General features: G+C 51.6%; 3 protein-coding genes across 3 annotated transcripts; all 3 read left to right on the top strand.

Moving 5' to 3' along the window:
- Positions 1-1,631: 1,631 nt before the first annotated feature.
- On the top strand, positions 1,632-7,748 carry TGME49_309040 (hypothetical protein). Its single transcript, XM_018782557.1, has 2 exons — positions 1,632-2,669; positions 3,460-7,748. The coding sequence occupies exon 2, from the start codon at positions 3,526-3,528 to the stop codon at positions 5,374-5,376; it is 1,851 nt and encodes a 616-aa protein (XP_018635636.1). The 5' UTR covers positions 1,632-2,669; positions 3,460-3,525; the 3' UTR covers positions 5,377-7,748.
- TGME49_309030 (hypothetical protein) lies at positions 7,643-12,759 on the top strand. The gene is made up of 3 exons (XM_018782556.1): positions 7,643-9,581; positions 10,099-11,268; positions 11,872-12,759. Exons 1-3 carry the CDS (start codon positions 7,904-7,906, stop codon positions 12,300-12,302), a joined length of 3,279 nt encoding a protein of 1,092 aa, XP_018635637.1. The 5' UTR covers positions 7,643-7,903; the 3' UTR covers positions 12,303-12,759.
- Positions 12,760-13,074: 315 nt separating this feature from the next.
- Positions 13,075-15,013, top strand: TGME49_309025 (hypothetical protein). Its single transcript, XM_018782555.1, has 2 exons — positions 13,075-14,029; positions 14,596-15,013. The coding sequence occupies exons 1-2, from the start codon at positions 13,715-13,717 to the stop codon at positions 14,638-14,640; spliced, it is 360 nt and encodes a 119-aa protein (XP_018635638.1). The 5' UTR covers positions 13,075-13,714; the 3' UTR covers positions 14,641-15,013.
- Positions 15,014-18,265: the final 3,252 nt, after the last annotated feature.

Genomic DNA, 18,265 nt, shown 5'->3' with positions numbered 1-18,265 from the left:
GACAAGGAGCTCTGGGAAGCTAGGAAATCCTACGAAATATGTGCGAGCATCCAGTTTTCTTCGCAACAGAAGCAACCACAATTCGGCTGTGAGGGTTTCCGAACAGTCGCATGCAGGGCACGTGCTTCTCTCTCAGTCTCTCGCACTTCTCCGTTACCCCTTCTCTCCCGTCCTGTCAGCTGCCCATTATAAGGCTGTTCTTCGCGGGAAAACATCCGTACTTGGAAATGGACGGTGCGAAGAGCAGAAACTGGACAGAATACGAGAGAGCCGCTTGCCACGCTGGAAAAATGCTTCTCTCGCGGCGACACACAGCGACTCAAGATGGCATGTGGAGCCCAGTAAGTTGTCGAGTGTTAGCAGAGTGACCTGAGTGTAAGCTTTTTCTGAAGAAAGTCAAAGCGAAATATGGTTTAGTTCGAAGTCCCTTTATCCCGACCAGAAGTGAAGGCCACACAGCCTGGAACAACCTAGGGGCTAGAAAGGCATTCCGTGCTCTTCTCCCTGTCAGGATATAGTAGAGCAACTTAGAAGCTTGAGAACAGTTTTTTACCTCACTTTTTGACCAAGGCAACAGTTGTTTACAGCCATGAACTCGCAGCTGAATGCATTATTTCCAAAAGGCGTAAACAGGGCGGTTCTCCGAACACGCCAAGTTCGCCAAGACAGCAACATGGAAACGTCGTCTTGTGGTGGTGTTGGTCCAAGAAGCGGCCACCTGTGGCAAGAAGGGCCAATGCCAAGTTTCTGTTGCCATTAGCAACATCTGCAATGTGAAAGGAACAGTTTTCGTCAGCAAAAACTGTGTATCGTGGTCCCGACGTGGTTGGCGGTCGCCTGAAATGCCGTTTCCGCGGAGGCAGCGACTTACTGAATCGTCGTATAGAAACCTCAAATCTCTGCAGCGATTTCCAAAAAGCTACCACGTTTCCCCCCTCATCGTTATCGCGTTTCTTAAGTACGAGACTTCCCCTTTATGTGACCAGTGTGCGCGCATCCTCCGACCGATACACGCAGCGTGTGTAAGCGCAGGAAGTGGAGCGTTGGGACGGAGACAGAGGTGTGCAACACCGTTGAGATACGAAAATTGACGTAGCAGAGAAACTGCCACAAGGAGACATGACCGTCCCTGTGGTTGTCTTCACGTCTTTTGGACGCGGTGCGTGCCACCGCCTGCCACGGTGGATGTGTAGGTAGGTTGCTGTGCTGGTAACCAACCCTCGCTGCCCGCACCGTTTTCCTGAATGATTTGGAAATCCATGTATTCGGCGCTGAAATTCTCATTTTTAAGTGGGTCGCACCGGGTCCGGGTGCAGTTTTTTGGCGCTAGAACAGAACCCCAGGTGCATTTTGTTGCGTTGTATTCTAAAGAGCGGAGCTGTCTTCGGCGTTGCGTAGATGTAGCCAAGCATGCATGTGGGCACCGGAGGGAAACTGGAGGGTGGACAGTGCCGGCAAAAAACACACTGTCTTTACCGCACGAATTCAGTGGGTTTTTTCTGTTTCGGTGGTATGAGATTACCAGGAGTGTGTCTACACTGGAAGGTGTTTGTCCTGTGACGTGACTTCCACTCGAGTGTGTCGTCTTGTTAGCGGGTTGGGGGTTTACATTCCTCCTTGTGGAAGATCTCCGAGCCCGCGTGCAAGCTTGTCGCACGCCTTCTTGCGAACAGTAGACCACACAGCAGCGCTCCCTGACGGGGAGAGAAGAACGCGTGATCCTCAATTTCCTTTTTCGTGGCAGAGTTTTCGTTTGACTTCCACGATCGTCGTAGCAACCTGCTCCGGATACATCGCTTCTGGCCTCACCGAAGTCCGCTGTCTTGTACCATTGCACGAATCGAGAATCGCAGTGGTTCCTCGCTCGGCAGATACATAAAGAACGCTCCAAGCGGTAGAGACCCTAGACGCCGCTGAACCCGCCTGCACGCGTCTTCTGCCTTCGGTGCTATTGCGAAACCGGGGGGCCGGAACACCGGTCTGTCTTCGGTGCCGTCTCGTACCAGATCTCTGTTCTCGCGGCGTTTTTTTCACGATTTTTGTCTAGTTTTGTTGCTGCTGCACGACTCCGATCTTCTGTGGCTTCTTTATAGGAAAGTCACGCTTCGTTTCGCGTGTATCGCATCGCGACACAGACGGTTACTTTCTCCATTAGCGCCCTACGACGTGGCACGGATGAACTAGCGTGATTGATTGTTTGGAATACAGGCGGTGGGCATTTTTTCGTAGTGTCGCCCTAAGCAGAAGAGCGACTTCGCGGACACAGGGGGAGGCCTCCCGTCTTGAACCGACAACCGAGGGTCGTTTCTCCGTATGTTACCGCAATTTCCTTATTTGATCGGATCCTTTATGTCTTCGTTGTCTCTCTGTTCCGTCGACTTCACTGGCACCGTCTCCCTGTAGCTTGCCTGCATTCTATCTTCTGGCTGTTGCTGCGCGTCTGCACCGGCGCCGTTGAGCTGCGGTGGCTTTTTCAAAAAGAACGTTTCCTATGCCGGACAAAGGCGCCGGTACGCCACAGGTTGCAAAAAGGAAGAAGTGACTGATGCCAGTGGCGTCTTCTTGCCGCCAGAGCAGCTGTACATACACTCCGCCACATTCCACCGAGGCTGTCTTTCCGCAGTTCCTCCGGGCATTCCTCCTGCCGGTCGGTGGATCTGCTTCCAAAGGTAAGGTTGAAACAATGCAAAATAGGCAGCTGTCTGAAAAAATAATTGATCCGTTGTTTTGTGTCGTGCAACAGTCTTCTTTGTTGTCGTTTTCACAGTGGGCGCACAGGCAGGTGGTGGCTGTCATGTCAAGGCGTGGTACGAGTTGAGTTTGTGAGTGCTGTTTTTTCCCCGGACACCAGGTGTGCAACCCGTCAATTCTGCCCTAGAAAATCAATTGTGTGCGCTGTTGAGCGTGATTGCGCATCGGTGACTGTACACACAGCCCTGAGCATTAATTTGGTCCGAAAGACGTTCACGCAAAATCTGTTTGCTGTCTGCATGCCTTCACCCCGAGCAGGCCTGCCGGCTGGTGTCTGACAATAATGAATGTCTGAATTAAGCTCGTGAAACGACTGGATCTTCGTGTGTGCTGGCAGTGCCTCTTGTTTCGCAGTGTCAGCTTGTCTGTTGCATATGTAGATACCGCCATCCGTGTTTGAAACGCAGTGCGCGCCACTCATATCGAGCACGGGAAAGCACAAATGTCTGAATGTCGTGTCTGTATTTGACGACTTGTAGCATCAGAAACTGATGTCGCACCACTCCTAACGAAGTGTGTATACCCCATCGCGTCCGCGCCGGTGCAGACATTTCATCTGTCTGGTATCCGTACTTTGAGATATTGCCCCATAACTTCGTGTGTGATACTTTGTAGCACCCGTGATCCCGCAAGTTAAGGTAAGCAACTCATTGACGATCTGAAACGGTGTTTCCCTGCATCAATACTGTGTGTTTTGTGATTGTGCAGGCTCGTCCCTTTTCTTCGCTTTCCGCATATTTCGTCTCCTTTGCCCCTGTGTCACGTATCACCACAATGACTTTCCTTGGAGGTGTTCGTTGGGCAGACATAAGCAGCGACACTCAGTCGCTGTCAGCGATTCCCAGCACCCCAAAAGGAAGTTCTTCGTATGGCCTTGGAGGTGGGTCTGCGGCAGCTACGGCGCTTCTTCTGCAGCACGAAGCGGCGGAGCACTCGTACCTCAATCCGTCCTCGTGTGCGGCGGAGTTTGAAAACAGCAGTGCAGGCCTGAACCTTCATTTCCGCAGCGCCGCGAACCTCGGAGGCGCCGAAGCAGACGCCGTCGTTCCGTCCCCGTCTTCGGCGGCGGCGGGCCTCGAGAGCGGAGACTGCGACGAAGGCGTGTGCGAAAGATTTTGGGATGGACACTCCGGCGGAGGCGCAAAGAATGGCGGATGCGGATCCTCCACTCCGACGACGACTCCGGGTTTCAAAGGCCTGCTGGGGTCTTCGTGTTCCCACAGCGAGTACGGCGACGGCCGCAGCAGTTCCGTCTCTGCTTCCTGTGCGACGGCGGGCCTGGCCTCTTCCGGCTCTGCAGGACGACACAGCGACAAGCATGGCTCGCCTGCAGGCTCCTCTGCCCTCGCATCCACGGCGGGAGGGAAGGCGCGCAGCAGCCGCGGCCGCCCTACGCCGTCAGGGGCTTCTGGGGGTCGCCCGAGCTCGAAGGGTGGGTCTGGCCACCAGAGGCTTCCAACTGACGACCCCGACGCATGCGGGAACTGGCGCCGAGACGCCCCCCTCCCTCGAGCCCCCGCCTTGACACCGGCGAAGCGGAACCGTCGGGCGTCTGGAGGCAGCTGCCGCGCCGCCACCCTGGGCCGGGACAGTGTGGCTGAGGAAGAAGACGACAAGCTCGGGCCGGCTGCAAGTGTGACTGGCGAAGGTGCGCTCGTGGGTATTTTCCAATCTCATCAGCCACCCTCGAAGAAGAAGCGCTCGCTACACACCAACCTGCTGCATGCGCAGGGCCGAGACAGACAGAAGGGCCTGGCGGGCGGATCGGAAAACGTGCAGAGCGACGCCCCCGGGTCTCTGAAAGGTGCGGAGAAAGCAGGCGTCCAGGCCCCAGGAACTTCTCGCAGCCACCGCAACAGTGCCTCCGCAGTGGTGGGAAGCGCGGGAGCGACCTCTGGCGGGACGACTGGCACCTCCAGGCGAAAGAGCGGTGGCGGTCGCCGGTCTGTCGGGGGTTCGCGGGGCTCTGGCGGGCACCCTGCAGGCGCGAATCTCTTGCTGCAGCACATGGGCTCTATTTCCGCGCCGTTCCTCCAGATCCCCGGCTTCGTCTCGCCCATGTTCCTCCCCACACTCGCTTCGCAGGTCCCCGGGACACCCGCCGTGGGCCCCGCGGCCCTGGGGCTATCCTTCCTGCCGCACCCGAACGCGAAGGCCGTCGAGGCGGGATGCGAGGCCGACGAAGAAGAGTGGGCGCGCAGGGAGTGTGCCCGTATGAAGGACATCGCGATCGGGAAGGCGACTGAAGGCTACCGGAACTTCATTCGCGCGGTTCCCAAGGACCAGCGCAGAGAAGGCGACCCCGCGACACCCGACCCGAAGCAGCGCTGCAGCAAGGCCCAGTTCCAGCGCGAATACCAAGACTGGCGAAAGCAGCTCCACAGATACGACTCGTGCGGCGTACGAGGCATGTCGCCTGTGGAATCGAAGGACGCAAACGCCGGCGAGGAGTCTCGCCGAGACGGTGAACAGGCCCAGAGCCGAGAGGCCGATACCGGGAGAGTGGGGCTGGGAGCCGCGGCTGAGGCTCAGACCGCAGCCGAGGGCGAGGAGACAGACGAGTTCTCGGAAGAAAGAAACCCGATCCTCGAATTCAACAGGGAGTGCGAACTCGCCGGTCTGTGAGCCAGACTGGAACCCGTTACAAATCGTGTCTGGAGTCGCACAAAGTTTCTGTGCACAGACCGCTCTCTACACGAAGGTGTGGACAGGCGTGTGTGTTCCAGGTGTTTGGAGATACAAAGAGATGTAGGTGTATGTACACGCGTGGATTATTTGCGCGGGCGTTGAGAAGACGTGGCGCGGAAGATCTGTCGAGCCTCGCCGTCTCCCATGCCTCGCGAAAGGCATGAGGGGGTCGTGTGAGGGATTTGCTTCTTGGTGCTTCTCGCGCCGAGACAGCACAATGAAGATAATGGTCGGTAGTGTTTCGCGGTCCTCAAAATGTAGAGGTGCACAGACGAAACAGGGGTGTCGAGTGGTGTTCCTCGTTTTCTCGCTTGTCCAGCCTCGTTGTGGAGGCTCCGTTTTGGCGGCAGCCTTATGGGTTCTCGAGGTGCGCGTCACGGCTAAGTGCGGTGTGTACACTCAAGTATTTCTGTTCCTCTTTTTTCTTCAACCGCGGCCGTCAGAGTCCGTTGACAGGCTCCGGTCCGCTTCCAAACAAGCTATTGACACTTACCCGTTGATTCTCTGCACAAAGTGGATATGTACAAGGCATCTCCAATTCTATATAGAAATGTAAAATGCATGTGTGCCTATATTGTGTGTGAAAGATATCTGTCGTCTGCACAGTGCATGCGCTTAGGATGTGCACGTGTGCAAGGGCGAACGCATCAATATGTATATCTCTACACGCAGTCTTTGAATGTCAGATCGTCAATGTTGCAGATGTACGTAGTTGATGGAGTTACCTGGGGGACGTATTTGCTTTGACTGTACATACGTCTCGGTTTATGCTCGAGTCTTTGTTGACTCTCGGGAAAATGCATTTTGTCGGCTTAAGAACCACGGGGACTTTGCCCCATATCGCGTGTGTAGTTTCGTCCATGTTGGTTGTTTTTCGGTGCTGGACAAAAGAAAGAGGCCCTTGTCTATTCTATGCTGTTCACTCGCCCTTCACCTCGCATTTCGCCTGGAGAATCACCGTTCACTTTCTCACCAAATGCAGGATGCTCGCAGCAAATCAGCGTGTCCAAACGGCAGCGACGCGGTAGCATACGTAGACACTCATCGTGTCTGCAAGAGATCAGTGATTTACGGATTGCTTCTCTAGGAATGCACCGCTCTTGCGGTGGGGCACCCGGCCTTGAAACCACAGAAGTTGAAATGTGCATGCAGAAAGAATGAAGGAAATGTATTCGCATATACGTATATGCGCGTACTTCCATTCGGCTATATGTCAGCGTATACACAGTTTCGTGCAGACGAATCACAGAACGATTTGGAAAACAAAAGCATTCCTTGGGTTTGCGTTGTCAAATGAGGAGAGTGTGCCGATTGTCGCTTCGCAATGTACTCGCCGATGCCGTCTCGTATCTGACTGTGTTGCGGGACCGCTGCCGCAGATCCTCTCGTCACGCTGCCTACTTTACACAGTTAAGGCAAAACTGCAAAAACTGATAGTTCATCTGGAACAAACAATCAGGAGAATTCGTATAGAGGCACAGGAAAGAATGTACAAGTATATGTGTGATGTGCAACGCCTTTGGCCGCAGCCGCTGATGTGCGTATGTTACGACTAGATAAGTTCATGGACATCGGAACAGACACATTTGCATGTGTACACCTTAACGCAGATGGCAACACATCAACTGAAGGATTCGTTGTGCGAAACCATAACGGTATAATATACATGTGCAGGTGAAGAGAAAGGTATTCAGTGGTGTGCGCTGCTCTGGGATGCTGCGGAAGATGCAAATTACCGATGGTCCCACTCATTGGCTTTTCCCTCTTCTTGTTCTTTCTTCTACTGTCTTTTGTGCGGCCGAGTAAACTGTTGCTGCCTCAGGAGGAACTGGGAAAATACGCCTCTTACGGTGTTGCGTTTGCTGCTACGTACAGTGCATTCAGTAAATAAAATATGGGCTTCAACCAGAGAGGTTTTGCGTGACTTCCGAAGCTACAAAAAGCCGATGAAATTCGATCCTCCAGATCCTTGTTTCTGAGTCTCATATGAGGTCGCGGTTCGTTTTGGATTCGGAGCAACGCGCGCGAAGACAGATTTGTCCCTTAGTCGAATTCTGATGTTTCCCATTCGCCCCCAGAAAGGAGAGAACGGAGAGGCGGCAGCCAATTGTTTAGTCGCCATTGTTTTGATTTTTTCGTTTAGAAACGGCTCTTTTTTGACTCACAGGGAACAGTACCCTGTGTTGTTAATCCTCTAGGGGAGAAGTTTACTTCAGTCGCACAAATCACATCGTCTGTTACATCATACCGGGCAGCAACTTGAACAGTTCTGTGACTGTTCAACACAGATTCGCTTTTTTTGACCCTTGGTTGACTCATGTTCTTCGATAAAATGAAACTCTTGCGTTGAAACGCTAGTGTATTCTCCGGGGGAGTGCCCAATTATAACTCCTTTGTTTTTGCTGCAATCAGAACGTGTGTGTTTCTGACCTTTGTTCTCTGTCCTTACTGTAGAGTGGAGAAAATGTCAATCGGAAGAAACCAAGCCAGGTGCCGTTTCTATGCGTCGGTGTTTTCCCTGGAGTCCGAAGAAGTACTTGTAGACAGCAAAACCGAGCAAATGCGACCGCATGTTTCCTCTTTCCACGTTCGTCTGTTCTGTCTGTTTTTAGCCTCTTGTTCGGTTCCTCTGTTACTAGTTTCTGGGTCTCAAAGTGGGACCCTTCGACTGCCTGAAGGCCATGCGTGCGCCACTCCGTCCTCTGCTGCTTTTTCTTCTGCTTGCAACATTTATTCAGAGAGTGTAACACCGATTGAACCGCAGTCTTCGCATTCCCCGTCTCAAATACAAGAGCGAGCAACCGACACGATCCACTCCGTTCCTGCACGAACCGCCACAGCAGCATTTTCACCTCTCCCTCAGAAACAAGATGAGAGTTCCGGTGTCACCCTTCTGTCAGGATCCGCTCTTCAAAGTTCAATCCCCTTCGGAGTGCCAACTGATTACTCCGTTCGTCTGCCTTTCGCTCCGAGCCTCGATCCGAGGTCTCTCGTTCCGAAACAGCGTCTTGCTAAGCTGTTTACAGCGGACGGAAAGTCCGCTTCAATGGCAAGGAATTTAGCTGCCAAGACACTCGCTACCGATCTTTTGAGAGTCAGTCGGGCCTCTGCGACAAAACGCGAAGTGCTGAAAGCGGCAGAAAACATTTCGATCCTCGGGCGGTTCGGCGAGAATGCGGAGATAAACGGAGAGTACGAGCTTATCCGCGATGACGAACGAAAAAGTCGGGGCGAAAAACCAGGAGGCCGGCCGGTCTACCGAAAGAAGCAAATGGTCTTTTTCTCCAACTCATCTTCTGCAGCGTCTCAGGAGGTGCGCGAGGACGCGAACCAGTCCCCTCTGTACTTGTTTCACGTTGAGTCGTCTGGCCCCGCTAATCCAGCGTTCTGGGCTGTTGGGGAGACGCTTGGAGCGAATGAGAGAATTCGAGCCTTTGTTTTGAGTTCTGCAGATACACCGGACAAGGCGGAAGGTGAGTGGCTGGTTTTCGAGAAATCAGTCGTGGAAGAGTCCTCTCCGCAAATGTTCCAAGCGGGCTCGCCACCCATTGTCGTCCCGACCTTCCACGCGGATCCGTACGTCGCCGCGGTGCCGGTTTCTTGCGACAACGGCGCGCAAGACGGGGACGAAACTGGGCTAGATTGTGGAGGAGATACGTGCAGAGCCTGCGACCAATTCAGAAGCTGTCGACTCCCCGCGGCCCTCCCTACAGGCGATTACGCACTCGGCGATTGTCCCAGTGACGCTAAACTTGCCCACGGAAAAGCTTGCACGTATAAGTGCCCGCTGGGGTGGAGAGAGAAGGGGGCCTTAGGCCGCATTTGCTACGATGGAACTGTCCTGGAAATCCGCCGAGGTGCTGGCTGTGAACGCGCGTTCGAGTTGCCGGAGAACGCAACGCAAAACTGCCAGTTCCTTCTCCTGGACGGCGCCCCAGAGAGACAACAAAAGTGCAACGGACTCTTCATCAGCCACATTGTTACCGGCATGAGCGGCCAAAGGGCGGTGTTCTGGCAGAAGGATATCCACGGAGAGCTCATCCAACTCTACTGGGACGACGGATACTGGTTATGTGGGTCGTTTGAAAAAGATGAAGAGTACGGATACCTGCCAGACATGACGCCCGAACGGCTTATTCAAGGTAACGACCGAGCGTAAGGGCAAGCTTGATGAGTGTTAGTTCTACCTTCGCGACGTTCTTCCGTGTACAAATTGCCCGCTTCTTGCGCCCTACTCCCCATATGCTTACCGAAAACACTATCTTGAAGCACGTGCGTCTACAGGTAGAGTCAAACGTCGCGTCAGGTGTGTATTTCTGTTAGAAATCCTAGGGTCAGGCATACGAATGGATTACCCGATGGAGGGGTGTGAACGCCTGTGGGCATTAGCATGCTCGAACATTTGTGTCCATGTGGAACCCTACACACGAGAAACATTTCTCTGTACGCAGGAAACAGTATATACGCATCTAGATGCATATTTCTGTATACCTGTAGGTGTGTGCATATGCAGACATACACTTATATATACAAATATATAAATGTGCATATGTATGTTTATACATATATATATATATATATATATATATATGTATAGCATGCTTTGGTGTTGCTCGTTTGATCTCTGTATTTGTCGTTTCTGTGTTTTCTTTATTGCAGCAAATTCCATCCCTCTACTGACATCTCAAGCCGCCTGGTCTAATGTACCCGGTCCGCAAGCGTCTGCTTTGCCGGCCTCTCTTCGCTGCGTAGATCCGCTCAAGCCCCTCCAGCAGATTCAGAGAGAGGGGGATCAATGTCCCGCTTTCTTCTTCTCTGGCTGGTCGCGTCCAGAGTTAGATGGTTACTGGCACGAGCTCTTTCCACCGTCTTCAGACGGCCGGCCTCGGTTTATAAATGAAAACATGCTCTTGATTCACTGGACACCGCTCGGCTACTGGGTTGTCGGCGTTCCGGATGATGACACCATGGCGCTCGCGCTGTCTTTCTCCCCCAGCAAATTTCCTTCTCCCAATGGCTGGAGAATTTGGAACGCGGGGAAAGGACTCTGGGAAGAAGAAGAAAGTGTGCGCGTCCGCTGTGTGCCGACAGATGACCGAGAGAGCCAAAGCAGCGTGGAGTTTCGAAACAGGAATGGTAACGGCTCTCGTGAAAGCTACACAAGTACTCGAAATAGCCACTATGGCTTCCCTGCGCCCCTTCTCGCCATATCTGCTTCGCCCTTTCTACCGTCGTCTTTTACACATGAAGCACACGAAACAAGTCAGAACCGTAGTGGCGGGCTTCTAGAAGGTTTGATCTCCCCAGAAGAAGGCGACCTTCGGCTTCGTAGTGATGGGCGTACGCTTCTGTCCCTGGATCTCCCCAAACGAAGTGTATGTCCTCGCCTTCTTCTCGAAGGAGGCGTCGGTTTGGGGGCTCGCTGCAACGGTGTGTGGTCACGCCCCCTTTCCTCTTTGGGAGAAAGGATCGGAGGAGCGGAGAGCCGCGGTTCTTCTAATGCCGGCAATCATCCAGATGACCAGAACTACGAATATGATGATGAACACACGTATTACCTTTTCAAGCTATCCATAGACAGCCGCGTTATGTATCTGTATAAGTCAGACGACCAGTGGCGATGCACTGCAGACGGTATCACCCTGCTAGGCTTCTCAAACGAGAATGTGACTCTTCAGAGCGGGGTGAAAGAGAAAACAAAACCCGGAAGCGAACTTACTAATTCAGATGAACCGCATTCTGGAGAGGCGAACGGCGAAGAAGGCAACTGGTTAGAGGGGCTGCGATATGTCGCTGGACCTTGGCGCCTATCTTGTCTCGAGGAAGAAGGTACATCGTGAAACTGTTGTCGAAAGTTTACTTGTCCAACTCGGTGCACACACAATCCAGACGGACGAATTCGACCTCGTCGTCTACACCAGCAGAATATCGTATACAGACAGATTCTCACCAGTTTTCCGATTGTGTAATAGGCGTATGCTCCAACAGCACAAGGCGCATCCAAAAAGATTGAGCCATGCATTGCGTCCCTGATGAAGTGAAAATGTTTTTTTGTGGGCACAACTCTGCATTTTTGCCACCAGATATATATATATATATATAGCGAGAGACAGGAATAATTCGTGACAATGGAGCGGCGTATGCTTATTTAGGCAGACCCGTACCTACGCCACAGTTGTCAGAAGACAGGCAGGTTAACAGCTACTGACAGATACAGTTGCGTACATGTATACGTACGCACTTGACTCCACAGATGCATTTGTATCTAAATAGCTATCCTTGCAATGAACTAGGAAGCGTTTCTCGAAGAGATATATACGCGCGTGGACAGTTCGGCAGCGTTTACACCAGGGGCGTGTATGATCGTCCCAGACTGAAGTGTGCCTCCACAAATGGATGGCCCTTTTCTGTGGCATTTCGTTTCTCCCTCAGGTTCACAACAGAAGTGTGATGAATTGCGCGTCTCTGGTTTTGCTGATTCTGCTGAAGTTTTCAACGGCTTGTGGACGAAGAGTGGCATCGGCGCAGCAGGCACACACGCTCAGTATACAAAGAAAACGTCAGAAGGGGAACAGACAGCTCCTTTATTCCACCATCGTTCCGTCAAATTCCTCTTACATTATCACCCGGTTGGTCTGTGGGTTATCGGTAAAAGCCCTGAATCCAATGAGAGATACAGAGGACCCAGAGAAAATGGCTCACGGAGAGACCTGCCTCATTTTTTCGCGTACGCACTGAACTTACACGGTCGAGTACCTCCTGGAGGGTTGTGGACCGTCTTTGAGAAAGCCCACAACAGGGCAGTTTTGAACCTCGTTCAGATTGAATGTATTCAGCATGTCACCACGCGAATAACACGGTGAGGAAGAATGCCCATGTGACGCTGAATTATTTCTCTTGGTACGCGCTGAACTGTCTTTGTCGAGTGCGGGAAGTCTTTCCTGGTCAAACGCTGGTGAGAGTGGCATAATGCATGAGTGTCTATACAAATGCGTACTCTGCAATGGTGGAAGCCTTCGTTCGTGGCCAAGTCATGGGAAAGAAACGGAAAAAAACACGATTTTGACTTGTCTCTCCTTGTCTGGCGATGGTGAGTTTCTTCATTAAAAAGTGTTGCCGCTCTATCCTTGTTTTGATGCACATCCATTGGTATATACACAATATGACTTGAACTGTTGCTTTTCAGGATGAGCTCTTTCCTCTGTGTTCCCCCCAATTTATATATTGAAGCGGGGACAAGGGACTTCGATGCACCTCTTTTCGTGGCACTTCAACAACCCATGAATCTTTCCCTCTGGTCTGAGAATATCGTTGGCGAAATAATGCTCACGTCTCGCGTGTTGTTGTCATTTGCTGAGTCGACCTGCCGTGCAAAAGGACGGCTGCGCATGCGTAGCCCTTTTCCATGCCTACGGACGTGCACAGCGTCATTAGATGCAGTTATCTGTGTATGGCACCTTACGCGAAAGTTGAGGAAACGCCTACATCTAGATTTTGTGTGGCTCATACCCACCGAGAAGTGCGACAGGGAGCCTCAGATGACGGTTAATTGCAGTTTGGAGAAAACACTGTTTAGCTCGCAGTTTTTTATTGATACACAGATGCTCCCCTGTCGTCCATGCAGACACCATGACCAGCCAGAAGATCACACCTGAATCGTTAATGTTTTATGTCTCAAAACTAGGCACTCGAGTTGGGTACGGGATTCTATGGTCGACTGCCAATTTTCCGAAGTGGTGCGCACCTCCAGCCTCATACATCCCTCTCCTTTGACGCTATTGTTGTACTGGTCCCAAGAGTGACTATTTCGCCTGTCAGTCCTGACAAACGCATCGGGAAGACGAGACACATTTTCTTTGAGAGCACAGCACATGTTCACTGTGCGAAAATAGAGCTCCATTTTCTGTACCGTGGATGAACGAAAACAGACATACGTAAGGAACGTATCCAATTTTGCTAGGGGCAGAACCTGGGGAAAATATGACTTCTGTTTGTGTCTGGATCCTCGTGAAAGACAAAATAAGAGGGAGCAACTCTGCTTGCTGCAGCAAACGACTCTCCCCCGGCGCAAGAGGCAGCTCCAGTTGACAAGAGATGTTTTTTCTTCCCTTGCGAAACTCCGAGAAACCACAGTGAAGGAAGCATCAATTTTTGCATTGGATCCATCAATTGGAACGGTTCTGTCAGATCACGCAAGACATGAGAAAACTGCACGACCATATATCTGTGTAGATAAGTCGTGTACACTGTTGTACGAGTGCACATCTTTGATTACATGGTTCCAGAGGCACTGTTATTCCCTTGCCTGCCTGTTCAGATGTGTCAGACAATGCTGAGCCAGAGAAAAACACCGGCAATGATGGAGAGAGTGTGTTCGAACAGAAACGTCGACCGTTTGTGGTTACACGCCACACGCTCCGCCGTCTTCGCCCTCTGCTTCATCATCCTTTTCACCTCTTCAAGTCCATCTTCCGCGTGGCTGTCTACACAATTTGATCCTCAAATGTGGTACCGCGAAACGGGCAACGCCCCACAAAAGGAAGGACTTCTCCCAGACCGCGTCAAAGGAGAGGAAAGACGATCCTTGCAGGTAAGGCCCGTGTCACTGTGGGAAAAGCCATTTCAACACAGATTCTTTGACATAGGAAGACAGTTCGTTGTGCGCTACAGTAGAAGTCTGGATACATGCATATATGCCTAACACCTGCTTTGCTAACACGAATAACTTGCATCTACGCTTTTCCGTGTACAAAGATATATGTATATGTGTCGATATACATAGGTAGATGTACAGATGTATAGAGCTACCTCTGATAACGTCGCCGGTGATCGATAGCGTTCTTCACGTTTTCTCGATTCGCTAGATCGATAAATCTCTCAGACAAGTAGCAGGCTTCACGAAAGCCTCGATCATGCAACATTTACACCAATTTGTACACAATGAGGAATATTTAAGCACGCACTTGAATATCCTCTCGTCCACCGGCATGCCTATACAGACAGGAACTCAATATGAAGTGCGAGGAAACTTAAAATTCTAGGTTGAGTTCAGGGAGCCTCTGCTTTCTTGTGTTTTTTGTGTTGAGCACTGCCGATCGCGCCTTCATGCATTGTCGCCTCCCTGCGAGTGGCACCTGTGGATTGTGCGTTTTCCAGGATTGTGGGACTCAGGAAATGCGCGTCCGACAGAAGCGTGGCTGACAGCGTGACACCGAAACCCCAGCTCCACAGAAGAGAGAAGAAAAAAAAACGCAGTTTTAACGACGGCGCACCAAGACGCACCGCAAGTGACGATTTCAGCAGAAAGCACCCAAACGTCAAGCTCAGACCAATCCAAGACCACGAGCGTGGTTCTGTTTCACCTGTGTTCCTGTGTACATGCACGGTGCAGAGCTGCGTGATGGAATTTTAAGCAGGATGTAGAAATAAGTCATCTGCAGAGAGATTCGTGCGTTGTCGCTCCACAACTACTCAAATTTCTACCTGTCAGGAAGAATTCTGATTCTTACTTTCTACCCCGTTTTTTCGTCGAAAGTCCTGTGAGGCTATACGGGAGCAGAACTGTAGTTTATCGGGACCAAAGTCAGCATAATCAATTAAAAGATTTGTTCAACCAGTGGCTCACCATAAGCTACCTTGTGTCGACTTCGCACCGACTGGAGAACGAAGGGTTCTTCACGTGCTGAAAGAAGGGGCTTTGGCGGAAGGGGAAACCAGGATCCCTTTCTGCAACCTTTAGATTTTGACTAGACGTCAGTCTTACGATAGTGCTGTCGGTCCTTAGAGTTCTCGTCGTGTTCGGCGTTTTCCACCACATTCTGTCATGAATCTCATATTTCCCATGCTTAAGAATACCCTCAAAGCAAAAGAAACATTGTTGCAAAAAATGGTTTTCGTTTTGGAGCGGTCTTGCGGGTTATTCAGATTTATGCTGGGCCTGACACTACGGACGTTTGACGGTAAGCGCTCGTCAAATGCTTCTCTTGCGTGTTTTTGCAAAAAAGACAGTTCTATCCGGTAATCGTTGGTGGAGAAAACAACCCGCTCAACGGGGAACTTTAGGGCATCTGTAATGAAGAAATAAACAGGTGCATGTGGGGACCGTTCGACTTGAGGGCCGCTGCACTTTCCTGTGGTGAGGCAAGCTAACGCTCGGTCAATTTCCAAGAAAAAAATAAGACTTCAGAAGCATAAAACCTTCCGAGAAAACGTCGTTGAGCAACGAGTGAGAGAAATTGAAGCGACCCTAGGTAAACTCCATGAAACAGTGGAACATAGCTATCGCTTCACAGCGTTTTGAAAACCTGGAACACGCCACGGGCACCGTGTTTCGTTTTTCCCTCTGAATTCTGTTCATCTGGCTCCATATTTGCCACACTGTCGTTCTTCTCTTTCTCGTTCTGTATTTCTGACCTCCGCCCCGTTTTCTTCTCTCCTTTCGTGCCAGTATGCTTTCGCGTGTCGTGCGGCCCGCTTAGGCGGCCTTTCCAATCTAGTCTTGTGCTCGTTTGCTAGTTTCTGTTCACGTCGCTTTCGTCTTTTGCCCCTCTGTTTTTGCCTAGAACGAACGTCTACCATTTTCTTTTAAGGGGATACCTATAATACCAGTTACAGTCAAACAGTTGGAATTCAGGCGTAACTGTTGCGGCGTGACCAGAGAACCCAGACATCGCGGTGCTTTCAGCGTCCGCTCTACTGATAGATCTCTCATATGTGTTCGGCTTTTCTCGAGGTGCCTGACGATGGCTAACATTTCTCGGGCTTTCTCTGGGGGAGAGTCTGAGGGCGCTAGAGCTTTACACAGGACCACAGTCGACGTAGGCAGCGCCAGGAAACGCAGCGCCAGGAAACGCAGCGCCGTGTTCGTTCCGCGTCATCTGCATGCGGCTGACTCCACGCAAGAGAGCCCCCGTGTTTCCGGACCTCTATTCATCAGCGCCATCCTGTATATGCTCTTCGTTTATTCTCTTTCTTCTGTCATCAGTGCAACTGAGGAGCCGGGTAGCGTTGGCCATCTGCATCAAAAGGAGTATGCTCACATTGTGCAGCACCGTTTCCAGAAAACACAAAGTAGCAAAGAATTGTCACCCTTCGACTCCGCGGCAGAATCCTTCACTTCCCTCACTGGAGAAGAAATAGCTACTGTTCACGCTCACCTTGTCTCTGTGCTCTCTGCTGGCGTGGTCCCCAAAACAGCCTCTGAGTCCTCGTCTCCCCCCGCGTTTCGGTGTCTCGTCTCCGGACGCCTCCAGAGTCACACTTTCCCTTCGCGGGGGCCCTCGTTGGTTGTGTGTTGTGGCGCGAATGCAGCTAGGACACTGGCTCTTGAGAAAGGTGCACTGAAACTCGAGGAAAATCGCGCGGTTTTGCCGCTTCTCGTGGCTCTGCAAGAGCAGTTCGAGAGTCTGGACTATGAAGAAAAACTCAGAGCCTTCACACAGAAAGTTGGAAATCTCTACGACTTCGTACGAAAGACAGACACACGCATGCACGGCCTTCTCGCACACCACCAGGCAACCGGAAGGCCTCTTCTGCCCGCCAAGGAAGACGTGAAGTTCCTTCCTTTTCTGCCGGGAAGCAACCACTGCACGCGCAGAGGAATAAGAACTTTGACGGGAAGCGCCTCGCCTTGCTCGTCCCTCGGTTTCCCTCGCGCCCAAGCTGTCGCGGCAGCGCGCGCGGCTGTTGAGCTGATTGCGTCTTTTGCATTTCCGAGAAGCCCAAGCGAAAAAACAGGCTCTCGAGAGACAGAGGACTCCACGAAAACCACGCATGAGGTGAGTGGAGTAGAAGGAGACTGGCGCCGAAGAAAAGTGAACAACTCGTCTGGAAAGAAAGGTGGCACAAAACGAGACGCACGGGGGGGAGCAAACCGACCAGGCCCAGAGAGAAAACCCAGCGAGACAGACAGTGCGGCGGGAGCCCTGGAAAGGGAGAAAGAGACACGAGCTTTCTTGCACCAGAGGCCGGAGGGAACGCAGAGTAGTAGTTCAGCGAAACGGACGAAGAAGGAAACGCGGTACTCCAGTAAGGAGGGAGAAACAGAGAACCTAAATGGCGAAGTGGAGACGAGAGCGAACAACACGCAGCTTTCGCTAGAGGAGAAGGAGCGTCGAGATCCGAGCAGTGTGTTAGATCTGCAGGAAGCAACGATAAAGGCTCAGGAAGCTGAGACACAGATGAGCAAGTCTACGTTGGTTCCCGAAGCTGCACTGCAAAGTGATCACGCCGCTTCTCTCGATCGCAGTTGGGAAACCTCAGAACAGTCTGATACGGAGGAATTAAATGACCCAAGGACTTGGGGAGATCGTGGAGAGCGGAAGGAAGACGTGGACAGACCAGAGGAAAAGAGAGTGTTGACTGTTGCTGAAGATGAAGTGTCAAGACTCACACGCTTGCTGAAGTCGAGCCCAACAGATGAGGGGGTACCGTTCTTTAGAGACAGTTACAAACTTTTGCAGAGAGCGACGCAAGCACTGCTTCGTTTGCACGTGGTAGACGTTGAAGAAACTTGTATCCTCACTGCTGCTCACTTCTCGAAAGAACAGACACGCCAACAACACATTCGCAGAAAAGAAATTCAGACAGAGAAAAAGCGACGGGCTCTTAAAGGACGTACACACTAGATACATTCTCACGCTCCACATCTCGACACTACACCGATCTGAACATATATACTTGTTTAAACCTTAGTCCAAAAGTCCGGTCAGACGCCGAAGGTCCACTAGGGTGTTTGTAGATACGAATTTGCATGCCTGTCTCATTCTTCTTTCTCCGGAAATATACAAGTAGATTTGCGTCTCTAGATCTGGATAGACCTTTTCTA

Source organism: Toxoplasma gondii, chromosome XI (genome assembly GCF_000006565.2).
Source record: "Toxoplasma gondii ME49 chromosome XI, whole genome shotgun sequence".
In the NCBI taxonomy this organism is placed as follows: Eukaryota; Apicomplexa; class Conoidasida; order Eucoccidiorida; family Sarcocystidae; genus Toxoplasma; species Toxoplasma gondii.
The sequence above is the reverse complement of the archived record's forward strand: the minus strand, read 5'-3'. Positions and strand labels throughout refer to the sequence as shown.